General features: G+C 48.5%; 1 protein-coding gene across 1 annotated transcript in view; it reads right to left on the bottom strand.

The window, feature by feature from the left end:
- Window positions 1-15414, bottom strand: part of synpr (synaptoporin) — a 471385-nt gene that overhangs the window by 72278 nt on the left and 383693 nt on the right. Inside the window, exon 4 of the mRNA XM_038810565.1 lies at window positions 4505-4703. Within this exon, the coding sequence (XP_038666493.1) occupies window positions 4505-4703 (199 nt within the window). The remainder of the gene's footprint in view (window positions 1-4504; window positions 4704-15414) is intronic.

Raw genomic sequence — 15414 nt, 5'->3', positions numbered from 1 at the left:
GCGGTGCACCAGGAGCTGATGCAGGGGAGATGGGGGGGACCTCATATCGGGAGGGGTCGGAGATAGAGCGGGAGCTGCCGGGATCAGCAGAAGTCAGCTGGCTCACGGGAGTACAGTGGAGGGAGAGTCGCGGCTAGGAGGGGTCCTAGCCTGGGGGGGGGGGGGGGGGGGGGAGGGGGAGGGGGGGGGATACCGGGTTGCTGCTGGATTGGCCAGGGAGGAGTTGGTGTGGTTCGGGGGGGGGGGGGGGGGGAGGGGTGAGGTTCTATCGCCGTGGGAAACGGGCCGAATGGGTGATGGCCAGGGGCGAGCAGGCGATGGGTATGGCTAGTGACGGGGGAGGGGGGCGGGGGTGCCCCCTGATCCGGCTGATTACGTGGAACGTGAGGGGGTTGAAAGGGCCGGTTAAGCGGGCCCGGGTGTTTTCGCATCTGAAGGGCCTGAAGGAGGATGTGGCCATGCTCCAGGAGACCCACCTGAAGGTGCGAAGGGGTGGGTGGGGCAGGTTTTCCACTCAGGGCTCGACTCAAAGAACCGGGGGGTTGGCGATCCTGGTGGGGAAGAGGGTGGCGTTTGAGGCGTCTGAGGTATGTGGCTGATAGTGGCGGCAGATATGTGATGGTGAGCGGTAAGCTGCAGGGGGAGAGGGTGGTGTTGGTTAATGTGTACGCCCCAAATTGGGATGATGCTGGTTTCATGAGGCGTATGTTGGGCCGCATTCCTGGCTGGAGGTGGGGAGCTTGATTATGCTGGGGGGGACTGCAATACGGTGCTGGATCCCTACTGGATCATTCTAGTTCAAGGACAAGCAGGAGGCCCAGCGGCGCCCAAGGTATTGAGGGGGTTTATGGACCAGATGGGAGGAGTGGATCCCTGGAGGTTCGGGAGGCCGAGGGCTCGGGGGTACTCCTTTTTCTCCCATGTGCACAGGGTTATTCCCGCATTGATTTCTTTGTTCTGAGCAGGGGACTGGTGTGGAGGAGGCCGAATATTCGGCTATCGCGATTTCGGACCATGCTCCGCATTGTGTGGATCTGGAGATGGGGGAGGTGCGGGACCAGCGCCCTCTTTGGCGTCTGGACTTGGGGTTGTTGGCTGATGGGAGGTGTGTAGGAGGGTTCGGGGATGTATTGAGAGGTACCTCGAAGTCAATGACACTGGGGAGGTCCAGGTGGGGATGGTGTGGAGGCTCTGAAGACAGTGATTAGGGGGGAGCTGATCTCCATCCGAGCCCATGGGGAGAGGGGGAGAGGAGGGAGAGGGAAAGACTAGTGGGAGGAGCTGTTGAGTGTGGACAGGAGGTACGCGGAGGCCCGGAGGAGGGATTGCTGGGGGAACGGCGTAGCTTGCAGGCCACGTTTGATTTATTGACCACCAGAAAGGCGGAGACACAGTGGAGGAAGGCGCAGGGAGCGGTCTATGAGTATGGAGAGAAGGCGAGCAGGATGCTGGCGCACCAGCTGCGTAAGCGGGACGCGGCTAGAGAGATTGGTGGAGTGAAGGATAGAGATGGGAATGTGGTGCGGCACGGGGCAGAGGTCAATGAGGTCTTTAGGGACTTCTATAGGGAACTGTACTGGTCGGAGCCGCCGGCGGTGGGAGGGGGAATGGAGAATGTTTTGGACAGGCTCCGATTTCCAAGCGTGCAGGAGGAGCAGGTGGAGGGACTGGGGGCGCTGATCGATTTGGAGGAGCTGGTCAGAGGGATTGGCCACATGCAGTCGGGGAAGGCGCCGGGACCGGTTGGATTCCCGGTTGAATTTTATAAGAAATATGTGGACCTGCTGGGCCCCCTGTTGGTTAGGACCTTCAACGAGGCATGGGGGGGGGTGTTCTGCCCCGACGATGTCTCGGGCACTAATCTCCCTGATCCTGAAGCGTGATAAGGACCACTTGCAGTGCGGTTCATACAGGCCGATTTCACTGCTGAATGTAGACGCTAAGTTGCTGGCGAAGATCTTGGCCACTAGAATAGAGGACTGGGTGCCGGGGGTGATACATGAAGATCAGACGGGTTTTGTGAAGGGGAGGCAGCTGAACACTAACGTGCGAAGGCTGCTAAATGTGATAATGATGCCGGCAGCAGAAGGAGAGGTGGAGATTGTGGTGGCATTGGATGCGGAGAAGGCCTTTGACAGGGTTGAGTGGGGGTACTTGTGGGAGGTGTTGGAAAGGTTCGGGTTTGGGGTGGGGTTTATTAAATGGGTGAGGTTGCTGTACGAGGCCCCGATGGCGAGTGTAGCGACAAATGGGAGGAGGTCCGAGTACTTCAGGCTCCACGTGGGACGAGGCAGGGTGCCCCCTGTCCCCCTTGCTTTTTGCGCTGGCAATAGAACCTCTTGCCATGGCTCTCAGGGAGTCGAGGAGGTGGAGGGGTTTGGTGCGAGGGGGGGAGGAGCACCGAGTGTCGCTGTATGCGGACGACTTGCTGTTGTATGTAGCAGACCCGGTGGGGGGAATGCCGGAGGTGATGGAGATTCTTGCTGAGTCGGGAGTTTCTCGGATATAAATTGAACCAGGGCAAGAGTGCGCTGTTTGTTGTACACCCGGGAGATCAGGAGGAGGGGATTGGTAGGCTCCCGCTAAAGAGGGCAGTGAGGACTTTTAGGTACCTGGGGGTTCAGGTGGCTAGGAGCTGGGGGACTCTGCACAAGCTCAATTTTACTAGGTTGGTGGAGCAGATGGAGGAGGAATTTAAAAGGTGGGACATGCTGCCGTTGTCGTTGGCGGGTAGAGTACAGTCCGTTAAAATGACGGTGCTCCCGAGGTTTTTATTTTGTTTCAGTGCCTCCCCATTTTCGTTCCGAGGGCCTTTTTTAGGAGGGTGAACAGCAGCATTCTGGGATTTGTTTGGGCGCATGGGATCCGAGGGTAAGGAGGGTCTTTTTGGAGCGGGGCAGGGATAGACGGGGGCTGGCGCTCCCCAACCTCTCTGGGTACTATTGGGCGGCTAATGTCTCGATGGTATGCAAGTGGGTAATGGATGGGGAGGGGGCAGCATGGAAAAGGATGGAGATGGCATCCTGCGGAGGCACGAGCCTGAAGGCACTGCTAAGCCTCCGTTGCCGCTCCCTCCAAAGAGGTTACACACGAGCCCGGTGGGTGGCGGCCACCCTCAAAATTTGGGGGCAGTGGAGGCGACACAGGGGGGAAGTGGGGGGCTCGGTGGAGGCCCCGCTGCGGGGGAACCACGGTTTGTCCAGGGACATGGATGGCGGGTTATGGGGTGGCACAGGGCGGGCCATAGGAAGTTGGGAGACCTGTTTATGACGGGACGTTCGCGAGCCTTGGTGAACTGGCTGAGAAGTTTGAGCTCCCCCGGGAATATGTTCAGGTACCTTAAGGTCAAGGCATTTGCTAGTCGAAAGGTGGAGGGGTTACCTTGCTTGCCCCTGGGGGGTAAGGGATCGGGTGCTTTCGGGGGTGTGGGTCGGGATGGGAAGGTGTCTGACATCTCCTCAGGTAAGCAGGAGGTGGGGGAGGCGTCGGTAGAGGAGCTGAAGGCTAAGTGGGAGGTGGAGCTGGGGGAGCAGATTGAGGAGGGGACATGGACGGACGCCTGGAGAGGGTGAACTCCTCCTCTTCATGTGTGAGGCTTAGTCTCATCCAGTTCAAGGTGCTGCACCGGGTCCACATGTCCGGATCTAGGATGAGTAGGTTCTTTGGGGGCGAAGACAGGTGCGTCAGGTGTTCGGGGAGTCCAGCGAACACTGCCCATATGTTCTGTGGCATGCCCGGCACTGGAGGAGTTCTGGAAGGGGGTGGCGGGGACGGTGTCGAGGGTGGTGGGATCCAGGGTCAAGCCAGGTTGGGGACTCGCGATATTTGGGGTTGGGGTGGAGCCCGGGAGTGCAGGAGGTGGAAAGAGGCCGATGTCTGGCCTTTGCGTCCCTCGTAGCCCGGCGGAGGATCTTGCTGCAGTGGAAAGATGCCGAGACCTCCGAGTATGGAGACCTGGATTAATGACATGGCGGGATTCATTAAGTTGGAAAGGGTCAAGTTGCCTGAGGGGGTCGAACAAGGGTTCTTTAGGAGGTGGCAGCCTTTCCACAAACTTCTGGCTCAACGATAAGGTACTGTGTCAGCAGCAGCAACCCGGGGGGAGGGGGGGGAAAGGGGGGGGGGTGTTTAGGGGGATAGTGTTTAAGTTAATTTGCTTATTGTTAATTTATTCTGTTGTTTATTGGGGTTGGGGGGGTGGGGGGGTTTGTTATATGCGTTGTTACGGGTGCCGGGGGGTGCTTATATTATTATTGTTATTATTGTATTGTTTTGTTGATATATATTTTTCAAAACAGTTCCATAAAAATTATTTTTATTAAAAAAATGTAATAATTTGGTTCACGGTACATTCTCAGTGATTTCTAAAATTGGTTGATATGGCCCAACTAACACAAAGCTAGAAGAAATGTAGAAATCATAGAAACCCTACAGTGCAGAAGGAGGCCATTCGGCCCATCGAGGTAAAACAGATGTTTTTAACCTCAAAGATGTATGCTACTACAATCAGAGGACCCCTGTTGTTTTCACGATATTTATTCTGAAAGAAGATATAAACAACTGTGGCTGCAAGCGAGTAGAGGAATGCAAAGACAGCGATGGTGACAAAGAATTCAGCAGATGAAGAGTAGTCGCCTATCAGAAACAGCCTCTCCTTCTTTTTTTCTTCACAGGTGGGTGCATCAAAGTACACTTGGTGTAACCTGGAAACACACAGAAGTATCACCATGAGTTACAGCTTCATTATATTTTTAATCTTTACCTGGAGGTATTTATTAGTTACCCTATAAAATCATAGATCATAGAATCTTCAAGCTGCAAGTTTTTTCACAGTACATATAACTCAATTGCAGCATTATTTTAGTTAGAATACATTGCTTACATCACTGTGACAGCCAGTGAGTTAGAAATGGGGAAAATGTACAACAAACAGGTGTATTTACAGAAAACAACACTGCAAACAAAATCTGTTTCTGAAGAGTCTTGATGAACTGCAGCAAACAGAACACATGCATGATTGAAACTGCTATTCTCCCAACAAGTGTAAGGTGCTTTCTTCAGAAAAATGCAATAACTTGAGGATATTTACATTTAAATTATGCACATAACATCATTCCCAGTTATTTAGAGTAATGAGAATCTCCGGTGTATGATTAACTGGGGAAATACTCAAGTATCTCCATTCTGGCAGGGAATAGTGGTGTTACCTTATCAGCCGCCTTTCTCAGGCACCTTTATTCCAAGTACTCATGTGTTAATAATTGCTGACTGTTAAATTATAATTTTAAAATTGACTCTAAATTTGAAAATATGAATGAAGTTTCGAGCAACTAATAACGTTGCCTCAAATAGGGAGGATAGAATTTGGGTTTGTACAAGCAATTTTATAATTGTCCAGACGACAACTGTCACTGTAAGTGCTCTAGATTTGGAGGTAAGTTGCGATGAATGACCTTACTGAAGGTATAAGGCATACTCCAGGGGACTCTTATCTGTGAAGGAGATCACTACTGTGAGAGATACATTCAGGCAAGAAGCTGATTCCTGAGAATGGCCTGGTACTGAATTCTGTCTTATTTGAAGAATTGGGCCTGATTTTTACAGAGGAGCACATTGTTCAACTCCCTCCTGGAAGGAAAATCAGTGCTGCTACAACCGGCACTCAACAAGGATGTCCTGCAGCAATAACACGCTGCTGGCTTATGAAGGAGGTGGATGAGTGGGACTTCCATTCTCACTGGGAGGAAATCGCACCCTTGAGGACTGCTGCCCGATCAATCAGTCCCAGCAGCACCAGAACTCAGCAGTTGTGTGCTGCTGTGATTACAAGTAGGACCTCGGAATAAGGCAACATGGATCCCGCAGAAGGGAAGTTGGGGGTAATGGATGGTAGCCTAGGGAGTGGGGAGAAGAGGGTGGGTGGACATGTTTTGTATCTCAAGCGGGGAGGAACGAACAAACTCAGCCCCACAATTCACAGATCACAGCCTGCGGGTTCTGGTACAGTGAGTGCTCAGCGTTATGTCCAAATGCCCCGAGATGGAAGGAGGAGGGCACCCCACCAGACACAGAAGGCATGGACAGAAGTGGCTGTGCCGGGTGAGTGGGCGTAGCATGGTGCGCCCACACCTGGCTGCTAATGCCCAGATATACTTCAATGATTTTCTGCACTCTGCAACGGTGTACCAACATGTCATGCACTCAGTATGGATGGCTTGGAGGGTAAGGGTTAGTAAGGGTCCTCAAGGGTGAGAGATGCATCCAGGCAAAGGGCACCTATTCTTATGCATGCCACGGGTGGGAGATAGGGCCGTACACCTTGAGTGTATGGAAGGGTGAAGAGTCCCATTGTGGCCAGCACTTTGAAGTGGGTTCCTCAGATAGGGGGGCTCATAAGGCAGGAATAAAGTCGCAAGAGAAGGCTTGACTGGTTTGGAACACCTGTTCATGTTCAGGACAAGCGAAGCCATAATGCGCACGAGCGCAAATGCAGGGATGGTGGTGTGCCTGACATTCTGTCACATCCAAGATGGATGTACTGGGCCTCGAAGCCGAGCAAGTGGAAGGCCCTAAGGTGTCAGTGAGGCAGGGGTGTCAGAGCACAGTACAAGTTCAGCGGGCAGAAGAGAGACTGGGGGTATGAGCAGGAAGGGCTGAGTACTGCCATCTCTAGTTAGAAAGGCAAAACCAGAGATCCCACAGATTGACCAGTCTGAAACCTAATTGAGCAACGTGGCTGTTTAGTAAAGATACTGATGAGCTTGTACAAACACTCAGTGAGGATGTTTCTTGCAACATTATCTGTTTCTCCTTCAGGAGCACCATCCTCAAACCACACCTTTGACCCAAGGAGCACCCCCTAACACCCGAACGGGTGGTTACACATTGTGTCACAAGTGGTGCACATGTGTCACATCCACACTAAGCATCAAGGACCGCCATAGCTACAGGCATTTCAGTGGGTTGTAGCATGTCCACCTCAGTTGAGATTGCACTATAGTGAGAAAACATCACACTCACTGGATGAGCTGGTGGGGGCAGAGATTTGTCGAACCCTCCAGCCATCAGAGGATCCTTGATGGTCTGTGTGCCATGGCATCTGTCTTGGAGGTGTTCCTGTGGAGCCTGAGCAATGTGTTGGCCCCAGGCACCAAACACTCAGCCTCCTCCATTGAAAGAGTAGTGACTATCATGGAGAAGCCTACACCAGGAGCAGAATCACGGGTTCTTGGGTTGCAATCAAACCTGCAAGCTCTCATAGAGGCAGTGGACCTCAGGAGGCCATTGTCAGTATGGGAGATGGATGAGGCACCTTATTGCGATCCCAGACCAGACCCAGCATTTGCTAGAAATACCCCCCATTAACTAATCATTATATATTCTACCAACTGGGTTATGACCATCTTGCTAAGGCTAGCCGCAACCCTTCAATGATCTAAACCCCAAGAACCTCCTTTTCAAATGCCATTAGCACTATTTAGCTAATCACGATACATGATTGAAATGAATGATCATCTTATTTTTACAATGCTTAATTGTCCCTTCTGTAGCCAGTTCTGCCTATATTTTAAACAGGGTTTTAAAAACCTTTCTGTAGTCATGAAATACACTCAGTAACCAGACTTTTTAACCATTACCTGCATCATATACTTGTGATTGCAATATGTATCTGAATTCCTACATTCATCACAAACTGGTCTTTGTGCTGGGTGGCCGCCCATCACTGGTTGAACAGGGAAGTGAAGGCCGTGCCTCATGCTGTTGGGTGAGCTGCCTGAACTTCTCCCTCTCTGGGTTCTATGGAACAAGGCCCATCTCCTCTGGCCAGTGACCGCTACATCTCTGAGACTGTGTTAACTGAGGAGTGCCCAACCATGTCTCTGTTGTGGCCTCCCAGATGAGCCATTTTAGGCTCCATGGGCCAAAGCAACAACCACCAAGGTCTTTTGGACCAGCAGCAGAGTAGAGTCAGCAATCAGCACGTCAATGCTGCAGCAGCAAGGGGGACCAGCACCAAGATGTAGCACTCACAAGTGTAATTTTAAGGCATGTTGGGCACAGGAATGGATTTCATGGGTGATTCCATTAATTTCATCCAAGTGTTGTGGTGTGTTGTGTGCTGTTTTTTTGTCTGGTAGTCTGCAGAGCAGATTTTTAAAAATTGTGCTGCTATGACCTGAGTGACTTTCATGTTATTCTCATCAGGTCCTTATGTTGGACTGCAGGGGCAACAAACTTTATTAGAGAGGTAGTGAGGCCACACTGGGCTCGTGCATTGTTTTATCCGACATGTGTGTGAAGAAAGTGGTGCCTTGCATTGAGAATGCCTTGGTGACTGGGTGAAGGTTCATTGAATTTGTGCCCCCCCGGTATCCCAGTCCCCTGAGGATCGATCAAGGTGTCTCCTTGCTCTCACCCTTGGCCTGCCTGGGCTCCTCATCCGAGTCATCAGTTGAAGTCTTCCTCCGAGATATGTGGCACCTGCCTTGGTGTTTTCGGTCCTCATGTCTAGTGGACCCCCTCTTGCAGTGACAGATTATGACGGAACACAGCACACAATGATTGATTGGTGACATGCGTGAATACATTTGACAATGGATTTTCTGTGGGTTATGCACTGGAAGCACAGTTACTGGAAATCAACAACAATGTGGCACCTTCTACATGGGATCAGGGACATGTTAACAGGGCATACAATAGATTGTCTTCATCACCATTTCAAATTGATGAATCCTTGAGACACAAGTTGAGATTAACTCAGAACCATTCACTTGCAGAGTTAAAATTAGGCCCAAAGTACTGAACTCTGAAAGTATAAGGTAGAATCTTTAATTCAATGGCAAAATATGTGCAGAAAACTAGATAAGAAAGGGAAAGAACAATAGGGTTAAGAGAGTGTTAAATAGAACCTTTTTGTTAACTACATTTTTCAAAAAAATCTACAACAATAAATAAAATCTTAAGACCCCACACTTGTAAAATGTATTTCAGTGCCAGAGTGGCTGATATCACTTGTGAAAGCATCACTTACACTTATATGGGCAATACTTTTTCTGGCGCATTGAATGTGTATCCATCACATTAGCAATCCAACACTCTTCCATGCTGAGTTTCTTGGCAGGATACCAGTACAGCACAACTTCCAGAGGTTCTGAGCAACTTGGACAATAATTTCTGATTTCTGTGTTTAATTGTGTGTGTGGTCATTGAAAGTTGCTGTCTAAATTACCACGCCTTAATAGTGTTGCGGGTCTCACCTGCAAAATCTATAAATACTACTGCAAAATCCAACCAGTATTGTTTCTCCCAGTTTTTCATTTTAAATGTAAAACTGTGTGAACAGACGTCATAATGGTTTTATACAATGACCAATCTTTTGAGCAGTTAAGCTAATTACACACTATGAGGTCCAATTTTATACAAGAATAATTTCTCTGCTCCGTAGAGGAAATTCATAAAAAGGGGATAATAATTAAACATAATTACACAGTATGCCTTTATTAGCTTGCAAAATATGACAAGAGTATGTCTCATACAGACGCACAACTTGAAACAAATTCATCGGCGACAGAATGTTGGAAAAATCTAAAGTGGAAGCCAGAGATTTCTGAGGTCGGAGATCGGTTTTGTGCTGGAAGGAGGGAGGCCAGAATTTAGAATTAATCTGGAAATTGTTAAAGGTTCTACTCTTGTATCCCACAGATGGCCCAGCATATCATTATGCTGCATAAATGAGAGAAAGTCATCATTTGATATTCTTGCTCATTTATGGCTTTAACAACACCAGATCAGGGACATCTGCTAAAATTCTCAGCAGAAGGAAACTGAGGAATTAAAAAAGGTTAATCTATTTCCAAAAGCCCATAATGCTGCAGTAAAATGCTGCACTGAAATACATTCCTCGTCCTCCTCGCCCTCAGTGAAACTGGAAATGGCACAGGTGCCTGCCAAAATGTTTTAAATGATCCCAAACCTAGAAATTTGGATGTGGTCAAAGCCTTCGGGGCATCCATCCTGCTCACATACCTAATATCAGAGGACACCAAGTATAACTCCAACTCATGTGTTTTCCCACAGCTCAATTGTGGTGCAGGGCCAGTGCTTCATGCTACTAGTATGACAGGAATACCTTCAGATGATCAGGACAGCAACACCGACATGTCGCCTTGCCACCTCCTTCACTCCTGTACACGTGGCAGTATGAAGTCAGGGTCAGGCCCTGTTTCATTGTGCAGCAGGTCCACTTGAAAGCTGCAGTGAGATGAGGGCTGTCGTAGTCATGAAAGGTTCTTCTATACACACAGCAGTCAGTCACTGCACTCAAATGTGATCCTCAAGCAGAAACCAGGAAAAGCACTAGATTAAGATCAGGGATTTAATGGGATTTAACATGGTAGGAGGCAAGAAGCACACACATTATGAATATTATTGCATTAAAATTGTTCTGTATAGGATCTTCTGGAAATATCGGGAAGTCACTTACATTGGGTAGAATATGTGACGTCTTTGCAAATGGCCTGAAGATAATGGCATCCATATGGAATAGATGTAGACAGGATTGTAGACTGCGTGTTTTGTGTATATTGTGATAACCTGTACGCAAGAAGTGACGTGCCGGGTAGCGTGGAAGTTCTCTCCAACACGGCCACGCATTCAGCATTAAGAACTGCTAAAGAATGCTCGGTACACCATTTAAGTTGTTAGTCCTTTGTCATCATTTCCATACAATCCAGCAACTTTACACGGTGTCAGGATCTGGCCGAGATGGCACAATGGCTTTGTCGCATTGACCTGCATTTCTACACCAAAACAATCACTGATAACTGGAAGAAGTTTGAAAAGAATGGTGTGTCTACTGTTGTGCCGGTTTTCTCTGATAAATTGAAGAAAGTACAAGCATACATACTACCGAACTGAGCGGGCCCAGAGCCGGTCTAAAAACGTGTCTTCCAAGGGTAAGAAAACCAAGAGGACGCTGAGGCACTACTCGAAAGATTTGAAAAACAAATATGCGTGCCAGTAAAAATATCATCTTTGACAGACATATTTTTATACCACTGACCAGAAACACGGTGTGTCTGTACAATCATATACCGCGATTGGGAAAATCCTGGCAAAAAAGTGCGTGTTCGGTAACCTCACAGATGGACCCGTATAAGATCCACAGCATGTGGAATACGTAGCAATGGTGTAGACAAGCAGTTTCTCCAAGAAAAAGCCTCACCTTAGAATCCGTTGTTAGTATCTGCATGTTAAATGAGCAGTTGGAGAGAAGCATCAAGGAACTAAGGAGATACAGAACACATCCTGCCTGCACTCCAGTGGCCGGCTTCCACAAATCCGAAGTGCGTGCTTCATATTCAGTAAACTTTGCAACAACAGTGGAAAATGGAATCACTTTGCCAAGTGTTTCAGGTCGAAGCTACAGCAACCCGCCACTAACACACATTGCAGCTGACTCCCTCTCCTAGGTTCGGAACACAAACAGAGTGAATGAGCTGCAGGTAAATCAAAACAGCAACAGCACTGAGCCTCTCAAAACATTATACTGCGAGAGTGTTGGCTGTATCATGGGGAAAGGTGCAATATTTGCAACATTAAATATTACTCACAACAATGCAAAATTCAAGTTAAAATCGACACTGGAGCTAAGTGCAATGTTTTGCTGAAGCTACTTCTGCGGAAAAATCGATCCCTATGCTCCACTAGATTCCACCATCAAGGTAAATCCTGTCGCATATTGCGGACAAATCATACGCAGGGAAGATGTGGCCACCTTGCACTGTACATAGGACAAGTTTCATTCCATGTAGTCGACCAACAATGTAAGACAACTATTGGTCTCCAGGATAGAACTGCACTGGAGCTAATCTACTTAGGCCAGATGTACCAAGCTCCTGTGATGCTACAATACAAAGACTAGTGTGGTAGGCTATATTAGGGGTATCGCAGGTACCGAGGTAGAATGTACCCTTATACTGTAGTATGAGTTGTAGAACCTGCCTGCTGGTTCCGCCCAGCAGGAGGAGCATAAGAGTCTGTGTTTCACCCACAGCAGTCATTCTGTACCCGAGCTGCTGTTCATTAAAGCCTTCAATTGGACTACAATCCTCGCTTCAGTATGATTGATTGTGCATCAACTTGTTTGACTAATATTATTGGGAAGCTGCCCATCTTATATTACATGAGATCAGATGACTCAGTAGTGCCTGTTGTCTGTGCTCTAAAAATCAGAGTCATAGACTCTCTGCAGTGCAGAAGCAGGCCATGTGCCCATTGAGTCTGCACCAACCCCTCAAAAGAGCACCCACCAAGGTCCAATCCCCGCCCTATCCCCCTAACCCCACCTAACCGTTAGATACTTATGGCAATTTAGCATGGCCAATCCACCTAACCTGCACATCTTTGGACTGTGGGAGGAATCCGGAGCACCCGGAGGAAATCCACACACACACTGGAAGAATTTGCAAACTCCACACAGTCACCCGAGGTCGAATTCAAACCTGGGTCCCTGTGAGGCAGGAATGCTAACAACGGTGACATTGTGCCACCGTGCTGAAGAATACTTCTTACGATGAAACACAATCTAGTCGACAAATTGGATAGAATGACAAGACTGAGGGTCATAGTCCCCATAAATGAGGCCACAGTGTGGGTTTCAGCGATGGTAACTAAAGTAAAGAAAGACCACATGATCAGGATCGGCATTGACCCAGTTCACCTAAATAAAACACTTCTGAGACCCAATCACCCAATGAAGATGGTTGAATAGGTTATAGCTGACATGCCCAATGTTAAGGTTTTCAATATCCTGGATGCAAAGTGCGGAATTTGACAAATCCCGCTGGATGAAGAGTCTCCAAAGCTCGCTCGGGTCATGTCTCCGGTCGGCAAATACTGGTTCCTCCGCATACACTATGGGATCTCCACTGGTAGTGAGGTCTTCTAACGATCTATGGAACAGCTCTATCAGCAGTTGCTTCTCAGCCCAGACTCAGTGCAGTCTGTATCCTGAATGGAAGACCAGTCGCCTTTGCATTGAGGGCTCTCACTGACACTGAACTTGTTATGCCCAGGTCGAGAAGGAACATCTTGCCTTAGTCTTCGCATGTCAGAGATCTCATGACTTTGTCTATGACTGCCCTGCCAAAGTTGATACTAATCATCAGCCACTCATTACTATCCTAAAAAGGCCCCTTCATACTGCATCACCACATCTGCAGCTCATGATGCTCAAGCTACAACATCGCTACAACCTCAGTGTTCACTGTAAGCGCAGTAAGGAGCTGTACCTCACTGATGCCCTCTCCAGAGCTTATCTACCCAACAATGACCAGGCAGATTGTGAGGAGGACATTAATATCATGACAATTCAGGTATTGTCATCTCACAGAATTGAGGAACTCAAAGCAGCCCTGCAGGTGGATCACACATGTGGGCAGCTTCATGACGTCATTATGAAAAGGTGGCCCGTGATGTCAAAATAGCTTCCCCATGAGCTTAGCACTTTCTACATCATGTGAGAGGAGTGGCACACATTCGGCAAAGCACCTCCTCATAAATGCCTCCATATAAACACAGATTTTTACACCACACGGCTCATATGGGAAATTTTCCAAGCCATAGCTGACACTCGTCAGCACAGAAAATGTTCTCTAGATATACCAGGACCATGAACTCTGGTCGCCAAGGTCTTTCTGCAACCCAAAGTGGAAACACATGTGGGTGGACCCCTCATGAAACGGCAACAAAGAGGGAAAAGATACTCTGACCACAATGCCCGCACACTCTGCACTCTACAGCTGGGCCAAACAGTCAGATGCAAACCACCCGTGGCCATGACAAACTGGCAGTGCCCCCCAACCAAACAGCAATGTGGTTGTGTCAGATGGTGCTCTTCTCGTCAGGAACCAGCGCCAGTTGTTACAGGAACCCAAACCAGCAATCACAACTGCCACAGGGCTTGACATATCAAGTCCACAATCTGCTCTCCTGCACCAGTGGAGATCGAGGCCTCTCCAGACACCAAGGCAACATGCCCCTGCAGCCTCTTGTGCACACCTCAGACATTCCTGATGCCATCGCACAGCACAGTCAACTGGTACAATTACACGCTTGGGACGCCTGAGCAGACCAAACTCAAGCTCAAGGACTTCTACTAACTTAGTATATATTGGGTGTTTTTTTTAAAAGGGGGGAACAAAGAGAATATGGTGCGTTTTATGCCAGATTTGGTGGCTCAGGTTTGTGCTCTGTACATTGTAAATAGTTAATGTTCTGTTACCGCCATCCAACATTGTCATGTGCATGCGAGTAGTGGGTCGCTTCAACTAAGACAGGGAAGATGTAGGCTGTGTATTCATATGTATATTGTGATGGCAGGTACACAGCACGTGATGTGTTGATAGAGTAGGAGGCGGTCGCCCCGTGATGGAGACACCTCAGGGTGTAAGAGCTGATAAAGAACTCAAAGGAAACAATAAATTGTTAGTCCTTTGTCATAATTTGCATAAAAACCCAACAATAGGGATTATAAATGCATAGGCCAGTGAATGAAGTCAATTGAAGGTCTTGCAGGAGAATGCCATGAATTTCTGCAATGATTGCCCTTGAAAGCCTCATCAGGCCAGTCCTGCTCCTTGTTTTCCTTCCTCACTGTTATGGTTATCAGAACCTCTGCAATCAGGACCTAATGCAAAATTACAGAGTAAACAATTGTCTAAAATGTAAGGCCGAGGGTTGTTTAAGCTCCGATGTCTAAATAACTCTAATTGATGAATACAAGGGCAGCAGGGTAGCATGGTGGTTAGCATAAATGCTTCACAGCTCCAAGGTCCCAGGTTCGATTCCCGGCTGGGTCACTGTCTGTGTGGAGTCTGCACGTCCTCCCCCTGTGTGCGTAGGTTTCCTCCGGGTGCTCCGGTTCCTCCCACAGTCCAAAGATGTGCGGGTTAGGTGGATTAGCCATGCTAAATTGCCCGTAGTGTCCTAATAAAAGTAAGGTTAAGGGGGGGGTTGTTGGGTTATGGGTATAGGGTGAATACGTGGGTTTGAGTAGGGTGATCATGGTCTCAGCACAACATTGAGGGCCGAAGGGCCTGTTCTGTGCTGTTCTATGTTCTATGTTCTAAGGGCCCACATTCCTGCTTTTGCTTTTTACTATGCCCAGTTGTAGCTAGGTCCAATAATTAATGGAGATAGAACTGGGACCAACACACAGAACATTTCCTTGAGCATACCAGACTAAACCCTTTCTAAGAAAATATTCTAACCTTTAAAATATGCACAGACAAAATGAGTTTTCAGAAGACTAAACAATTCTATGTGAGGGCGCATGGTGATGCAGTGGTTAGCACTGCTACCTATGGTGCTGAAGACACAGGTTCAATCCCAGCCCTGGGTCACTGGCTGTGT

The sequence above is a fragment of the Scyliorhinus canicula genome, chromosome 11 (assembly GCF_902713615.1).
Source record: "Scyliorhinus canicula chromosome 11, sScyCan1.1, whole genome shotgun sequence".
Classification (NCBI taxonomy): Eukaryota; Metazoa; Chordata; class Chondrichthyes; order Carcharhiniformes; family Scyliorhinidae; genus Scyliorhinus; species Scyliorhinus canicula.
This window is presented reverse-complemented; position numbering and strand designations above follow the sequence as displayed.